Source organism: Odontesthes bonariensis, chromosome 21, assembly GCF_027942865.1.
Source record: "Odontesthes bonariensis isolate fOdoBon6 chromosome 21, fOdoBon6.hap1, whole genome shotgun sequence".
Classification (NCBI taxonomy): Eukaryota; Metazoa; Chordata; class Actinopteri; order Atheriniformes; family Atherinopsidae; genus Odontesthes; species Odontesthes bonariensis.
The window spans coordinates 17300685-17316954 of NC_134526.1; the positions used below are offsets into that span (position 1 = coordinate 17300685).

A 16270-nucleotide genomic window follows, 5' to 3' on the forward strand; every position below is an offset into this window, starting at 1 on the left:
AAAGGAAGTTATGGTTTTTGAGCTGTTGTTGCATTTTCTGATGTGTTTTGCACTTCAAGGCCACCGTATAACAAACTAGGGCCAGCAATTCACTACGACTGGTGCCATTCAGCCTGACTCATCATATTGTCACAGACTTTTTGAGTTATTTTCAAAGTATCGCCAGCATGAATTATGTCTTTCTTTTTCATTTTAGATGTGTTGTCAATGGCAAAAGTACAAACAACATACAGCACAATGCTGCTGTGTGCAAATTAAACTTAGGATGCAGGTGAAAAAATAAAGATGGTAGGGAATTCACACCTTCTAACTTTCACCACCACGTAGAAAATATCACAAACTCATCCAGGATTTGAGACATCGTTCAACGGTAAAGCACTGTTCCCTCCCACAAGTGCAACATTTATCTCAACGCAGCAGTTAGTTCTCTGTCCTAGAGTCCTTTTTCTTCTTTGACATCTTTTGGCTTCAGCACATTTAAACAGGTCAGATAGTCAATGAGATGGACTCGCAGCGTGTCATGGCATGACTTCAATCCACTGGGATTCAGTGATGACGTAGGCTGAAGCTGAATAATCGGAGCGCGCACAGGATGAACGGAAGCGCCAGTGCGCACCTCCCCATAATAATCTGTCTGAGCAGCGTCGCTGTCTTTTCAGCACCGCTCACTGACAATCCAACCAACCGGAGAGGCAAGACAAGCAAAACTGAGTTCTCTGCAGCACTCTGTGGATTTTCTCTCTGAAAAAAAAACAGAGCAAAAGGCTTCAACTTTTTCTGTTATAGAGGAGTTGTCAAATTCAGATTTAGTCGAGTTTCCACCTGCTGACAGAATTCCAATTCATAAATATATTTTTATTTTACCAGAAGACCATGTGGTTGGTGGACGAGTGATAGAGTATCATTTCTACACTGCGGATTCTGATTTGGTTTTGTAACAGTCGCTTTATAGACTAAGTTTTTTTTGTTGTTTTTTTTTTTTGGAACTCTTTGGAAGAGTGGGAATGTTCCCAACCACTTCATTTAATTAGTTGTGGTCGAAAGAAGTTTATTTTTTTACGGGCGACTTCACTATTTTTTTTTTATTTTTTTTTATTTTGTTCTTTTTATAAACGGATTTATTTAGGGGGTCTTGCCGGGATGTTGGTTTTAGTTGTTGGACTGTTGTACCTGCTCTGCGGACGCACAGTGAGAAGCCAGGATGCTACAGGTAGCCGCTTTGTCTGTAACGCCATCCCCCCGGGCGCAGAGCCCGGCTGCGGGTATGGTCCAACGGGGAACCGTGTCCAGAGCAGCAGCCCTATGGAGGACGAGCTGCGCAACACGATCATCCAGCTCCGGGAAACAATCCTGCAGCAGAAGGAGACTATCGTAAGCCAACAGGGAACCATTAAAGAACTCAACTCCAAGCTGGCGCGCTGCGAGGCGGCAGCCGACGAGACGGCGCATGGCAAGTCCCGGGGTCAGGGTTCCAGACGAAAAGAGCACGGGAAGAATACTATGGGGGACTTGCCCCGGGACCCCGGTGAGACTATAGACCAACTGGGCAAGACCATGCAGACTCTCAAGGGTCGGTTGGAGAACTTAGAGGTAAGATGGCACAAACACGCAGCTGATGCACGTAACTCAGAAATCTTCCTTTGTAGCCTACTTTGCCTCCTAAAGCAGGCAAATATTTTCCTACGGCTCCCGACAAAAAATCAGCAGTATCAGATTATCAGCACTGTAATAACGTGCAACAATTGCATGAGACGTGTGGTAAAAGGTGGCTCTGGTAGCTAGAGATCTCTCAGGGGGATGGAGAGATCAAAGGGTCAAGTTATAGGCATGTCACGTCATGTCAGGCATTTTCAATCCTTAAAAGACGACGCTGAGCAAGACTCATCAGTGAGACATGAGAAGCAAACAATCTTGTCGAAGGTGTAATCATGTGTGTGCTATGGGGATTTGCAATGCTCCTTAAATAATTCATGACTAGTTTGTGTATGTGTTCCACATAGGGCCTTGTTTATTTGCAGCCATGTGACTAATTATTCGAAGCAGATGATTGAATTAATTCCCTCAAATTCCTTCCGCATCGAAGCCTGGAAATTTGAAAATAAACCAAATAATAAATGCTTTAGTCATTCATATTCCTGTACACCCGAGACCTTGATTTTCCACAAACACTTTGTTCAAAAATACCCCTGCTTTTAGCAATATTTCCACAGGGCTTAGGGATCACTCTCATCTGATTACCTACAGTGTGGTGTTCTGCATACAGAAAAAGGTTGATGTAAACCCTGACTTGGTGTATTATGTCAGTACTAAAGTGCATTTTCTCAACATGAGGGCCCAACAGAAGTAATTTCAAAATTCAAAGATATCTTACATACAATATGTTACTCAGATGATCCATCCATCACTTTATTTCCCCCTCCCTCCTTTAGTATACTGATCAAATCAAGGATTTACTGCAGCAGCAAGCATGCATATCGAATTGCATATTTAATCACATTTCTATTGATCTACATCGACTTAATCTCATGATTATTGCCAGACTGGTAGGCTACTGATGGTACATGGCTACAAGGAGAATAATTTTTTGGACCAATCAAAGCTATATATCAACAGATTGCCCTCCTTGGACCTCATTGTCAGATCACCAGAGAACCTCTTAGTTACCCATTCAAATGGTACCATTTTGTCATGAAAGATTAATTAAACTTGGACATGCCCCAGAGTTTCTGAATGCCAAAGTGAACCTGCCAATAGGACAAGATTAGAAATAGATAATTGAGGGCAGTTTTCAATGCATCTTTGGGTTGGTCACGTGCATGGGCCTGTACAGTCATTTCTCCATTTCCAAAATCCATCTGCGATCATGCCTGGTGTTTACTTTGGGTGACGTCTATCTGTAATACCCAGCACAGCTTTGGGTGTTTGGCAGGTCACCAATCAAAGTCTGCCATAGCACATTGACTTCCTTTAGATATTGCTGAGTCTAAAAAAAACAATGCTACTGAAAATGTATCAGACATATCCAATAAAAAAAAATCTAACAGAGAACTTTCTATCTATCCACTCTGCTGTCTGCCTCCCAGCAGCAGAGTTTGCGTCTCCCAACCACAAACACTTCCGCTGGAGGAGTGTCAGCCCTGACTCCCCTGCCACTAGAGCTCCGCGAGCTGCTGCGGCAACGTCTGGGGGCGCTGGAGACCCAGCTCCTCCGGAAGGTGGCCGAGCTAGAGGAGGAGAAGAGCCAGCTCTACAATGAAACAGCGGCCCACCGCCAACGCACAGAGAGCACTCTCAATTCCCTCCTGGAGAGGATCACAGAGCTCGAGAAAAGTAAGTGATACATTGGATGCTGTGAAATATTGGCCGGATTTAATGCCAACTTTCCTTTTCTTTTTTTCGTCTTTAGTTTGTGTCTGCCAGATGAATTAGTCAATCCTTGTGCAAAGTTCTGAGGATGCAAGTAAATATTTCTGAGAGTGCTTTTTTTCTTTTTTTTTTTTTCAAATAGACATTTTTAGAGAAGCTCCTGGTCTTAGAAATAAGGCCTGGAAAGCAAAGCTGAATTCTTGATTAGTTTAAGAAATATTCAAGAGATGTTCACATTCGTGGGGCTGTCTTTGATGGTGGATGTCAAAATAACACAAAATATCTCTATCTGAAGGAGAAAAAAATTAAAAAGTCAGTTTCCCCATTTACTCATGTTTCCTGTATGCTCTCGTTTCTCAAGGCTCAGAGGATTCATTCAGGGGTTGATTCTAGGGTTAGTTTGGGGTAGTCAAAGTTAATTGCTCAGATGTGAGGAAGATTGACAGAAAGCCAACCACTTGTGCAATATCATCGCAAAAAAAAAAAAAATGTTAGAGAGTCTTATTTAGTTCAATTTATGTCAAAACTGTGACAGACAGAAGTTTATTCATTCCTATAACGAGCCGAGAGGCTGGAGTTTTTGGTATTGTTTTGTTACCCGGAAATGTGAGGCTTTTTCCACAAGTGATGGTGCTGCAGTGACTTTAACTCCACTGCTATCTACCCTGGACTTAGAGAGAAATATGCAGGGATGGAATGCATACTGTAACTTTGATTTTAAGCTTGAGGGGGAACAGTATTGATGTGGAGCTCAGAGGTGGACACATTCTGCCTGCACACATTTTTTATTTGTATTATATCTTAAATTGTGGGTAGAAATTGTTTGAAATGACCATCATTAAAATAATCTTTATCATGAATATTCCTTTGTGCAAACCAACTGTAAAGTAATTCACATGTGTGGTTTCTATAGCTACTTTCCCCCAGTTACCTTTTCATTTTATCTCAAAAGTGTCAGTTAGCTTCTCCCCTCATCTGTTTCGTACACACACAATCGAGAATCCATATTTCCTCATCTCACTATTCAGTTCCCAATTCTCCTTGAATATCAAAACTCTTGTAGTCATTTTTTAACTGACCAACAGCCAGCCACATAATTTATAAGCTGTGATCTACTTGACCACCATGGAGCCACCATGGAAGCCTGAAAATAGTATTTATAGTAGGTTTTGTATTTTTAACTACGCTAGCAGTCTGCTCTGTCAGTCAGGCAATAAGGTGGTTGCTTAGTCCACTGTTTTAGCCCAGATTTGGTTACCTCAGCATTCATAGAAAGGTATGTGTAAGAAATGTGGCCAACAGAAGCTGATTCTTTCCAGTTTTGGTGATTATCTTGCTTTACACCACTATCGCTTATTTGGGTTTCAGGGTAAAATAACATGCATTTTAATGGGTCGTAATAGATTTTTTTCCTTTTTTTTTTAATTACAGAGGATATAATACATTCTATAACCTTGACTTCTTTACAACAGTAATTTAGTTTAAACATTCATGTTCTCCTCAGGAATAATTGAAAGAGGTTGGCCCAACCTGGTCGCGCAGAGATACATAAAATAACTCCTGCATTAATGCTGCACTGCATGGTGATGGTATGCCACGTGTCAAAAGTACACACTGGAACCACAGAAACAATCATGGTGTAGACTCAGTTAATGTCTTTACTGAGGTGGACATGTGACTTTTCTTGAGTGATTGCCACATAGGTTCCTTTTTTGTTCATTCAGGCCGAAACAGCCTATGATTACATTTGTAGAATATGCAACTTCTAATGGTTGTGAGTAGTGCTGGGCAGTATACCGGTTCACACCGAATACCGGTTTATAATTTCGTTATGATAATGAATTTTTAATATACCGCCATACCGGTGTATTTGATTACACAACGGGGGGAACGCTGCGTCGCGCGACATTGTTTGAGACGGGACCCTTCAGTGTTGCGCTTCTAAACACGCATGTTTACTGTCTATGGGTGCGAGGTGGTAATAAGCACTTGCATTACGCGAAGGTGAAGGTGGATAGCAGTGTTTCCCACACAATTCGTGGCGGTGCGCCACAGATTAAACACCGGCCGCCACATATTGCGTTTCGTTATTATTATTATTATTTTTAACGCTATTTAAAAAATACTCGTCTTCGTTAAGCTGCATTTCCTTTTCCTGCTCTCCCTCAGTCTCTCTGTCATCACGCGTCTCTCTCACATAGCCCCCCCCCCCCCCCCCCACACACACACACACACACACACACAGCCCCTCCCCTCCGTGCACACCGCGTGTCTCCATCAGCGATATCATCCCTGGAAGTGTGGAAGCATTGCTAGCTTCAGCGTCGCGTTAGATTAGCTCCCATTAAAAAGTCCTATAAAAATATTTGATATTTTTAATACAATGTAGTCCCATCCCGACCCGACCCATAGCAAACAAGCGATTACGCCTTCTTTATAAAGTTAACTAGTCGCAGGTTTGCCGTAAAAAAAAAAAAAAAAAAAAATGTAGTTGGGTTGTCGAGGTCAAAACACTAGCAGCTGTGAATCAAATAAAGTAGTTTTTTTAAACTCTTACACTGAATGTTTGCTGCTTCAATCCAGATGAGTATTGAAAAATATTTTCCGCAATTGAAAAAGAGACGTGTTGAGGATGAGGAGCAGCCTGAACCGGAGGTATCAGTCTGAAACAGCTGAACAGTCCGACCAGTGTAATTGGCTATGTTATTAATTTGTTTACAATGAAGATGTGAATATTAATACAATAAAGTTCTGTGTGACCAATTATTAACGAAGGAATTATTTTGAAGAATTTTAATTTTAATTTTTAATTCTGTTCTCAATCTGTAGAAAATACTGTGAACACCTAATTATGCATGAAAAAAAAAATACCGTGATATACCGTGAAACCGTGATACCGTGAAAAAATACCGTGATATGTATTTTTGGTCATACCGCCCAGCCCTAGTTGTGAGAGCAACTTCATGCGAGTTTTAGAAAAGGCATCCATGGAGGTGAAGGTAACATTGTAAAAATAATCTATTTTTGTTTTAACCATGAATGTTTTCTGACCCTAACAATGGAGTTTTGATTTGTAACCCTAACCAAGTGAAGTTATTGGCTAAACCCAACCAGGAAGTGACAAAGTTTTGTCATAATCTGTTGTATTCACTAGTAAAAACCAAGTCATATGTTCTTCTTCAACTCGTATCATGAATGTATGAATGGTTGGAAGTGTTCTGTGGGACGACGCTTTGTCACTTGGAGGGGCGGTACATTACAGGAGACCGTGTGGGTAATTTTTAGGGCTATGGTTCAGGGTGGGTCAGAGGATCTAAAGTGCAGACACGGATAGGCAGGTGGTTGGGGAGGAACAGAACTTGATTTATTCGAAACTAGAACAAAAAGCGCGGCAAAGCTAGAAACACCATCACACTAAACTGTGAAAAGAAAAACCTGACTGACTAAGGGCAAGAACGGACATGAACCAACGCAGACAAACCATGGATGAAATGATGATCTGAGAATAACTGAGGGAAAAACAGGGAGCTTAGATACTGGGAGGGAAGTGATTAGTGAATGGATGCAGCTGAGAAGATTGAACACAGGTGAGTGTGTGGAACTGATGACTAGGACATGAAGACTGAGGAAACTATGAGAGAGAATAGTGAAAAAGAACCTACATGACTAAAAGGAAAACAAGGCTAATGACATAATAAACTTAATCACCAGTAAATACAAGACTTGAATCAAACGTAATAAAAATCTATGACTGAATAACAAACAGGAAAGAAGAAAACCCTGAAAAACAAGACAAAACCAAATCAAAGTCCACCAAAATCCACAAACCCTAACAGTACGAACAAAAATCTGGTGTATGTGCTCGCTTCAACTGGAGAACTTATTGGGAAGTATGAAGAGGCCTGCTACTGAGGGGCAGAGGGGGTTGTTCTGTTGCCTCATTCTTAAATTGTATTTTGATTCTTGTTTCTCCTATATGTGGTTAGGTTGAAAATTTTACATTAGCAGCATTTCAAATGCAGGAAATTACCCAAGTGGCAATCAGGACTTTTTTTGTAAACATTAAAAAAAAAAAATCAAACAATAATGTCACACTTTTTCATCTATTTACTATTATGTCTTCTCGGATTAGCAGTTGATGAAAGGTAAAAAATTAGTGTCAGTGAAGTGGAATTAGTGTTTTCAGTGAGTGTGAAGACACCAAGTATCAACAAGAGATGTGGAAGTATATAAAGCAAGTAGTTAGTGTGAAGTTATCTAAAGATATCTGGAGCCGAAGCTGAAGGAATGGGCCAAAAATTCCTCTAAGATGATGTGCAGCACTGCTCAACAGTTATTAAAAAAATACATTTGAACATAGCACTACACTAAAGAGGGTTAACAACAGATCCTGAAAGGCAAGGTCACATGCATTTGCCTAAACAATACATAATGTTAAATAATTTTCTATAACCAAGGATGTCTTTGTCCCATTTGTTTAACTGTGAGTTTTTGTGAAGTTCTCACTGTGTTTTATGGTGTAGCTATGCAAGTTATAAAGGACTCGCAAGCTTTACAGTTTAATGGAGGGGAGAGGGGGTGAAAAATGTTCAATAGCATTTACAGCTTTTTAATTATTCACCCTTTCATATCTTCATTTAAGTTACCATCCTCAGAAACTTTGCTTCTAATCTTAAGCATCATCATCAGGTATAGTGGACAAATTAAGATTTTAATCATACATTCTATTTATCCACTAACAGGTAATAACGCCTTTAAGTCACCTGAGGACTTCAAGGTGTCCCTCCCTCTTCGCACTAACTATCTGTATGGACGAATCAAGAAGAGCCTCCCTGAGATGTACGCCTTCACTGTTTGCATGTGGCTCAAGTCCAACGCCAGTCCTGGTATCGGTACCCCATTCTCCTATGGTGTGCCAGGCCAGGCCAATGAGATAGTCCTCATCGAATGGGGTAACAACCCCATTGAGCTGCTTGTCAATGATAAGGTACGTTTAATTGGAAACCTACTGAACAGAGTGTTTTTGTTATCAACTGACAGGCGGGCTGCCCTTACTGCGCCCTGATTTTATGACAAGAGGTTTGAATCCTTTATTGTTTGCTGAGGAACACAGCTGGTAAATACAGATGAGTTTTGATGCTAATTGAATACAAAGGTTGAGTGATAATACCGATGTGAGTTTGCTTTGTGATGTGAAACAAGTAGCTGGTTTGTGTGAGAACATTAATGATAAAGTGGAAAAGAGATTCACTGACCATTAGCTCTGAATATTTAATTTTGCACCTTATAAACATTTAATATGCCTGACCCACATTCCACACATACTCAAGGATAACAGTACTCATTAGAGGACTAAGTCTGCCATGTGTGCTCATTTGATGGTCTTATCCTCCCGCAGCTGTGGAGACGGTCTCATACTGCGAGCTTTCAGTCAGTGGGATTTCAGTTAACCACAGACAATGCAGCTTCTAAACATACATTAATGTTTTACAGTATTTCATGAATAGGTCTGTAATTGTTTTTTTTTTGTAGTAATAAATTATCTTTTCATTCATGGTGACAAGGCTGCTTGTGAATAGAGGCAATTCTTGGATAAAATGTTCCTGAAGTTTTTTTCCCACTGTCTTGTTTACACTGGATGTTGCTGGCACAGGCAGGTCTCCCCACAGTTTCCCCTTCACTGTGCATTATACATGTGTTGAAGTCAGACAGATCAGAGAGAGAGCGACTGCGGGAGAGAAGGATGAGGGTGCAATCGGAAAAAAAAGGGAAAAAGGGTTGGGAATCAAAAAGCAACCGTGCTTTCGAGGTGACAGAGCACCCTAAGAAAAGGGTAAAAGATCAGAAAGAAAAGGAAAGTTTGGCACAGAGAAAAAGCGAAAGGGAACCAGATGGAGGTAAGTGAGACAAAGCTGGTGAATATAATGACCATGTGGAGAAGCACATTCATGTGTTGGACTTCTTCACAGTGATAACAGGGTCCACTGGGGCACGTTGTTATGCTGTTTATTTGGTTGCACAGTGAGAAGGAGGCAGAAATCTGCCCAGACAGCATCAAAAAGAGCAGCTTTGTCTCCTTTTATTTGTACATTGCTATGCAAGGGAGGAGATGTTTGTTTTTACACAGCAACATCTTCATCAGAATATTTTGTCTCTTTGCCCAGGAAGATTATTGATGTCTGCTTATTTCCTCTTCATTTGCCCAAAACATGGTCATGGAAACTCATTTTTTCATTCAAATGGGACTGCTGGAGTTTAAAGGGATGGTTCGGAGTAGATTCACCCTAGGGTCATTTGAACCGTGACATCCAGCCAAGTAGTCCACCCGAAGTTTTTCCAATATTGGCTGAACATCAGCTGAGTTACTGAGTTATCCCGAATAGCTTAGTACAAGCGCTAATGGATCCTGGCAGTATCTCCAAAATTACCACACTAAAATCACATGCCATGACACCAAACTTCTACAGTAGTACGAATATGGTCTGTACTCACAAAACGATGCATTTGGAACTTTGAAAATAGTCCAGGAGTTTATTATTATCAACACAAGCCTAATAGCTTCTCTGCTGCTAAAGCTGCGTCGACGTCACTTCCTTGATCTGGGAGCTTCAATGTAAGATGAGGGTTAATCTACTACTGTAGACAACAAAGCAAGGCTGCTCAATTTCTCCATTGATAAAATAAATTCACAACTCTACAACATAAAAATTCATGTAGAATATAGCATATACTTTGTTGTTTGATAATAATAAACTCTTGGACTATGTACAAACTTCCAAATGCATCGTTTTGTGAGTACAGACCATAGTTGTACTACTGTAGAAGTTTGGTGTCATGACATGTGATTTTAGTGTGGTAATTTTGGAGATACTGCCAGGGTGCGTTAGCGTTTGTACTAAGCTATTCGGGATAACTCGGTAACTCGGCTGATGTTCGGCCAAGATCGGAAAAACTTCGGGTGGGCTACTTGGCTGGATGTCACGGTTCAAATGACCCTAGGGTGAATCTACTCCGAACCATCCCTTTAATCAGTGACTGATTCCACCAGCCTTGTACAACACTTGCACTCACTTCTCTTGGCAAGTGTGAATGTTTAATCTGATGTTAGAATCTCTGATGATCACAATGTTATTTGAAACTGCTTTTTACAAAGTTCAGAAAAAACTTGACATTGTTATTACTTTATCCCTACCGGTTGGAGGCAGAGATTTTACATGTATCTGCAGAACTTCTTGTACCCCACTGAGGTACAGCAAAGAACAGAACATAAAAAACATATCACAGAGATTTTTTTCCCGGGAGACATTTTGACATTTCATAGCATGAAAAGTATTTGATGTAGCTGTCAACATTTATATTTTGTCCTAATGTTGGTTAATGCTGTTTTTTACCCATGCTTAGAAATGTTGTGACAAGCTTAAAAGAATAGGAAAATAAGCCTTTTTCTGAAGTTAGAACTGAGAAATTACACCTACCCTATATACAAGTCGAGTGTTCGACCAGAATTAGCTTTTCATTTTAAAAGACTAAAGCTTTGGTGTAGCTCAGACCAATCTGAGAGACTTTAAAACGACACCTCCGGTGTTCCTGAAGACACACCACCTGCTGTCTTTAATGAGGTCAGTTGCCTCCATAATTTTGAGCGACTTCCATCCTCTCAGGTCTATTTGTATCTGAAACTACATCTGCAACAAGACATGAGTGTAAAGTAATCCTTCAGGCTCATAATATAAAGGCTAATGAGCTGCAGTGCACACTGGTAATCTCCTGTGTTGTGCTGAATCCTTGGAGGACTATGATGCCATTGGTTGGTAAAATAATCGGTTGTTTTTCTTTGATCCACGAACAAAGCAAAAAGCATGTGAGGCCGCAGATTTGCTGTTAGCAAATGACTGCATTAAAGGATGTTTTATCCCTTTATGGGTAATCTAAAATTTAGATTCCATTAGAAGCCATAACCTTTCTAATATATGTCGTTGTTTCTAACACGCCACATTTAAACTTATACCTTGACTCTGTTCACGCCCCCTCCCTTCACTCGCTGTCTTGGCCTACCCTCTTACCATCATGTCATCCACTCTCCGCACTTAACTCCCAACCAGGTGGCCCAGCTCCCTCTGTCAGTGAGTGATGGGCGCTGGCACCACATCTGCATCACCTGGACGACCAGAGACGGTTTCTGGGAGGCTTACCAGGACGGCGAGCGTCTGGGCACTGGAGACAACCTGGCCCCATGGCACCCAATTAAACCTGGAGGGGTGATCATCCTCGGCCAGGAGCAGGTGAGACTAAAAGCTTAGGTAGTAAAAAATAAGTGTGTGTGTGCGTGTTTTTTTTTTCATCCTCGTATTAGTAGGACCCATGTGTGTATTCTCCCCCAAGCTGAGTGCCAGAGGCTCAGAGCAGGGAGCAGGGGAGAAGAGGCAGCAAGGCTCTTCTCACGCTATTGTGGCCCTCTCAATATGACCTCATTCATCTACTTCTAAACCTCACATTATGGAAGCTCTTTTGGCAATGTTATTCTACTTATTAGCTCTATGACACCTTGTATATATTCAAAAAAGTGTACAGTGACATGTAAATTACCTCTGCTGAAAGGCTTTTACCCATGAAACATTAGTTTGGAGCCTCGGGGGATGATATTGCTTTATGTTTCAGTCATAAACTAAAGGCAAGATTGCTGCAGATTGCACAATACTGGAGACTGCACAACGCTTACTGAAAAAATATTCAGTGCTCCTTGGCAGTTTGATGAAATTCAAAGAGAATTGATTCATTTTAATTATAGCCTGACGCATTTTCCTCAGAAATAAACTTTCGTTAATATCGAGTGTCGAAATAAATTCTGCTCTGTCTCTCCATTAAGGATGTCGTTGGAGGCCGTTTCGATGCAACCCAAGCCTTTGTGGGCGAGCTGAGCCAGTTCAACATGTGGGACAGAGTACTCCGGCCTGTGGACATCATGGGTCTCGCCAACTGCTCAGCTTACATGCCTGGAAACGTGGTTCCTTGGATTGACGCAAATGTGGAAGTGTTTGGTGGTGCAAGTAAAGCTGCTCTGGAAATCTGTGAAGACCGTGCTTTTGATTCCTAAAGGATGAAATCTGAGGAATCCAGTACGGCTGCAGGGATCTAGTCGCTATTCATTGGGACAGTTTGTTGCTTCTTTTGAATCCCAAAGGCAAGGGTAGCAGTACGCCATTTTGACATAATTTATGGTATGACTGCTTGGTCTCAAATACTTGGTGTTTATTGGACTTACAAGTTCATATGTCCATTCAATTTGAACCCTGAAGACATTCCAGGATATTTCCCCAGAGAAAGATACCGTATGCTGTTGCATCAGTCTGCTGCAATGATATGATCTGCTGTAATTTTGTGCTCTTTTTCCTTTCCGTAGCTCAGCTGTCATTTGACTACACTTTGAAAACAGTTCTTTTTGGTTGCATTCCTTCTAATGACGACACTGCGCTATATCCTTGTTAATGTGAGCTCACACAGGCTTTGAAGTATTGAAGAAAACTATGGTCGGCCACAACATGCTGTGAGTTTCTTTGCTGTTTGAAAAGCAACAAGATGCAAAAGAAGACGGGCAGTGGACTGAGGTGAATGCTCATGAGTTGGAAGTGGACAACCACAGCCTTCGCTGTTGATGATTTTTTTCAGGCATCCGAACCTGGCAGGTTGCCTACATATAATGCATGAGCGTGAGCGGTGAGCTGAAGTCAGTTCACAAGTGGTGGTGCTTTCTGTCAATCTGCAGAGTGAGTGTGGTGTGCCAAAACCAGCCAATGCAGCGGGCTGACAGCATTACATAAGACTGTGTGTGTATGTTCCTTTTTTTAAGGCTTGCCTTGCGTGTAAAAAGACCAGAGATTATGACGGAGGGAGGACATATTCATTCTTGCAAATCTATGCTTAATACCTCGCTGCCCCTTGAGCAGATGCCATGTCCCAAACAGCTTTGTGGACGGGCTGGCACTGCTCAGGTTAATAGCAATGTCGGACAGCTGCCCCAGACTGGCAAATCAACAGAGCTGGGAACGGCAGCTGAGTGCTCAGTGAGGGCAGGGACTGGATCTGACCCTCAAGGACAATCCTTCATTCCTCATGTGGGTAGTAATTATCCATGTTTTATGAATGAGTGCAGCAGTGAGCAGCTCGGGTCCTCTGGTGTTTCTCTAAGCTAAGTGTGTCATGACTGATAAAATATTGAACTGCAGAGGCAGTCAGATGACAGCATCTTGCTATGGATATTATGGATGTCAGCATCAAATGTCTTAATTGCCTCACACTGTACAAGAATAAAGGTTTTGATCTGTGGATAGAATATATTTTTCAAAATGTACTGGGTTGGTGTATTTTGGCACCACATGGACAATAAACCTTAGCCAAAGTTTGCTGTCAATGTGGGGATGGACATTTGTTTTCACGTTTGTTTAATATTTGTTCTCATAAAAAAAAAAAAAATTAGCAGAAATAAAAAGACATAAGCTTTGGTATTTGTCTTTGGTGTACATCCAGATTTCCTTTTTACTTCTTGTGGGCTTTCCCTGTAAACGGTTTAAAAGCGTCTATCGACATTCTTAAAAAGCTTTGATGCAGTAGGCTACTTGACAGCACTGAATGTTGCAAAAGTGAACATAATAAATTAAGTGAAACCTTGACAATACAAGGATTAGTTGACATGTTGTGATTGTTCCTCTCTTGAGTGTTTTGTTAACAATGTTTTAATGTATCATCAAAATATTTCTTTCCTGTTGGAAGCTTTTTTTTTTTCTCTTCAGCTTTTTCTGCTTATGGTTTTTGTCTATTAGCAGGACGTTATAAAAAAAAAATAGCAGGAATACTAAAAATGCTTTGTTTAAATGGTGAATGGCCTTTTGTGAGAACCATACGTGCTTTTTGCTTGTGGACAGTTCAAATCTATTGTCAGCTTTTGTAGCAAGGCTCCCGAACAGCACAGACCATGAGGGGCATAAGACAAGGCAAAATGTGTTTAAAGCCTCCTTTCATGTGCAGTACCAGCTTCAATTTTGCACCTCTTCGACATAAAAATGAATGTCCATTGCACTGAATAAAAGAGTCAACAAGAGATGTGACTTTTAACGCAGCAACTTAACAGTGCGACGGAACATTGACAGCTGTTTGGAACAGTTAGAGCATGTTTTATTAAACTGTCATTGTGCTGCGTTAGTGATGGAGTCAGAGCGGAGTCTAACTCCACCAAGGTCAAGCATCATTCTTCGCAAATGCTTCTTAATGAAAAAAATCCTTCTTTAACCTCGATTTGTTTTTGGTTTACCCTAGCATCACATTTTTGGTCACATCACTTCTACTGAAGATGCAGACATTTGTCCTGTTGGTAGCACCATATCATTTGTTGGACTAGCCCATAATACAGATGGGAGTATATATATCCTCTCATCTGGACAATGAAATGTTGTCAGCAGAGGAGAAATCCTCTGGATTGGCTGAAGTCCAGGTGGAAATGAAAAAATCTGCCCATGCAGATTATGAGAACTGCTACAATGTAGGACACTGTGAGCTTTCTTTTCTCTCCTTGACGATGTGTGTTGACGCTTTTGCCAGTGTGCTGGTAATGGTGCACCAGGGAGGGGTCCTGTTTTTTAACAGATGAACATCGTGAGCCACCTACCCCTATACACAACTTGCAATGTGAATTATGTGTTTTATTGCCTATTTATCTATTCATTTCAATTTATTTTTGTTGTTGTTGTTGGGGGGCAGCAACATATTTTCTGTCCAATTTCCAATTGCATTGCTGCTGTAACACTGTACAACTTGCTTTTAAATAAATCATAAATGCACCAGTTTGTGTAAAGCACACAATGCGACTTTTTTCACAGAAGTCCTAAGAACACGGACAAATGTGGCCCTTTGCGACAGCATTTAACGTTGACTATGTTTGTGTGGTACCTCACATCCATTTTTTCTACACTCAGCTCTGTGAAGAAAATAATAAAATTCTAAGACTACATCTGAATAATGTCTTTCATTTAGATGCTTTGATCATTCTTAAAGGGAGCTTTCAACATGTTTTACGTGTACTATGTCTTGGTGACTTAAGTGGTGACCAAAGTGTGACATTTCACCCAAACTCTGGTTGAATAGACTATATTTTTGGGTAATGTAGACACAAGGTTTTCACATGGATGAAACGTGTGGAATTAATGTCTAACACAAGATATCTGGGGTTATACGACAGGATTTGAAGAGGATTTATTGCAACATAATATTCATTGCTATATATTTTTCATTACTATAGGGAAACTAGCAAGTAAGAATCATTGTGTTTTTTGGGTCTTCTGCGTCCACAAAGTCTGTCATGTTTCTGCAACAGCACTGAATGGACAAAACATTTTGAAGCTTTTAAAAGCCTTTAAGTGCCTTCTGCATTTTGAGCAGCCGCTGCCCATTATTCTCAATGCTGCTTAGCCGAGAATGTTTCACATCACAATAATGATACAGGAGAAAGACTTTAGCATCAGTTTTCAATGTGCCGGCTAAACCTGTGTGGTTTTTTTTTTGCCTGAATCCAATCAGACAAAGCAAAATTTGTACATAGGTCCATGGAAAAGTAAGCAACATCACAATCTCAAAAATTGCACAATAGCTACATTCTTCTTCCTCACTTACGCGATACAGCTTATGTTGACTTACTGATGACATTTCCCCGCTTCTTTCCCACCATTTGGACATGAATCCTAACGATGTTATGAAGTCAGCTGTCACTCTTGACAAGGCTGTTTTAGAGGGAAGACCGGATTAAACCCGCGACCTTCAACATATCACTGGTTCACAGCCAATCCTGCCCAGTCTTTTCACATAATCCTTTCGCTTTTCTATCTCTGCTATATTTCTGCGATTTTTTCTTTTCTTC

At 40.8% G+C, this 16270-nt stretch overlaps 1 protein-coding gene across 2 annotated transcripts; it reads left to right on the forward strand.

Annotated features, from left to right (window-relative positions):
- The first annotated feature begins 668 nt into the window (after nucleotides 1-668).
- On the forward strand, nucleotides 669-15354 carry nptx2a (neuronal pentraxin 2a). Of its 2 annotated transcripts, none has more exons than XM_075454978.1 (5): nucleotides 669-1590; nucleotides 3084-3330; nucleotides 8109-8353; nucleotides 11469-11648; nucleotides 12233-15354. In XM_075454978.1, the coding sequence occupies exons 1-5, from the start codon at nucleotides 1141-1143 to the stop codon at nucleotides 12458-12460; spliced, it is 1350 nt and encodes a 449-aa protein (XP_075311093.1). In that variant the 5' UTR covers nucleotides 669-1140; the 3' UTR covers nucleotides 12461-15354. The 2 variants fall into 2 exon arrangements, with proteins under 2 accessions (XP_075311093.1, XP_075311094.1); XM_075454979.1 differs by having other exon boundaries at nucleotides 3087-3330.
- Nucleotides 15355-16270: the final 916 nt, after the last annotated feature.

Coding starts and splice junctions, on each gene's coding strand:
- nptx2a (XM_075454978.1), top strand. CDS start 1,141: ATGTTGGTTTTAGTTGTTGGACTGTTGTACCTGCTCTGCGGACGCACA. Junction 3,331..8,108: donor GATCACAGAGCTCGAGAAAA/GTAAGTGATACA, acceptor ATCCACTAACAG/GTAATAACGCCTTTAAGTCA. Junction 8,354..11,468: donor AGCTGCTTGTCAATGATAAG/GTACGTTTAATT, acceptor ACTCCCAACCAG/GTGGCCCAGCTCCCTCTGTC.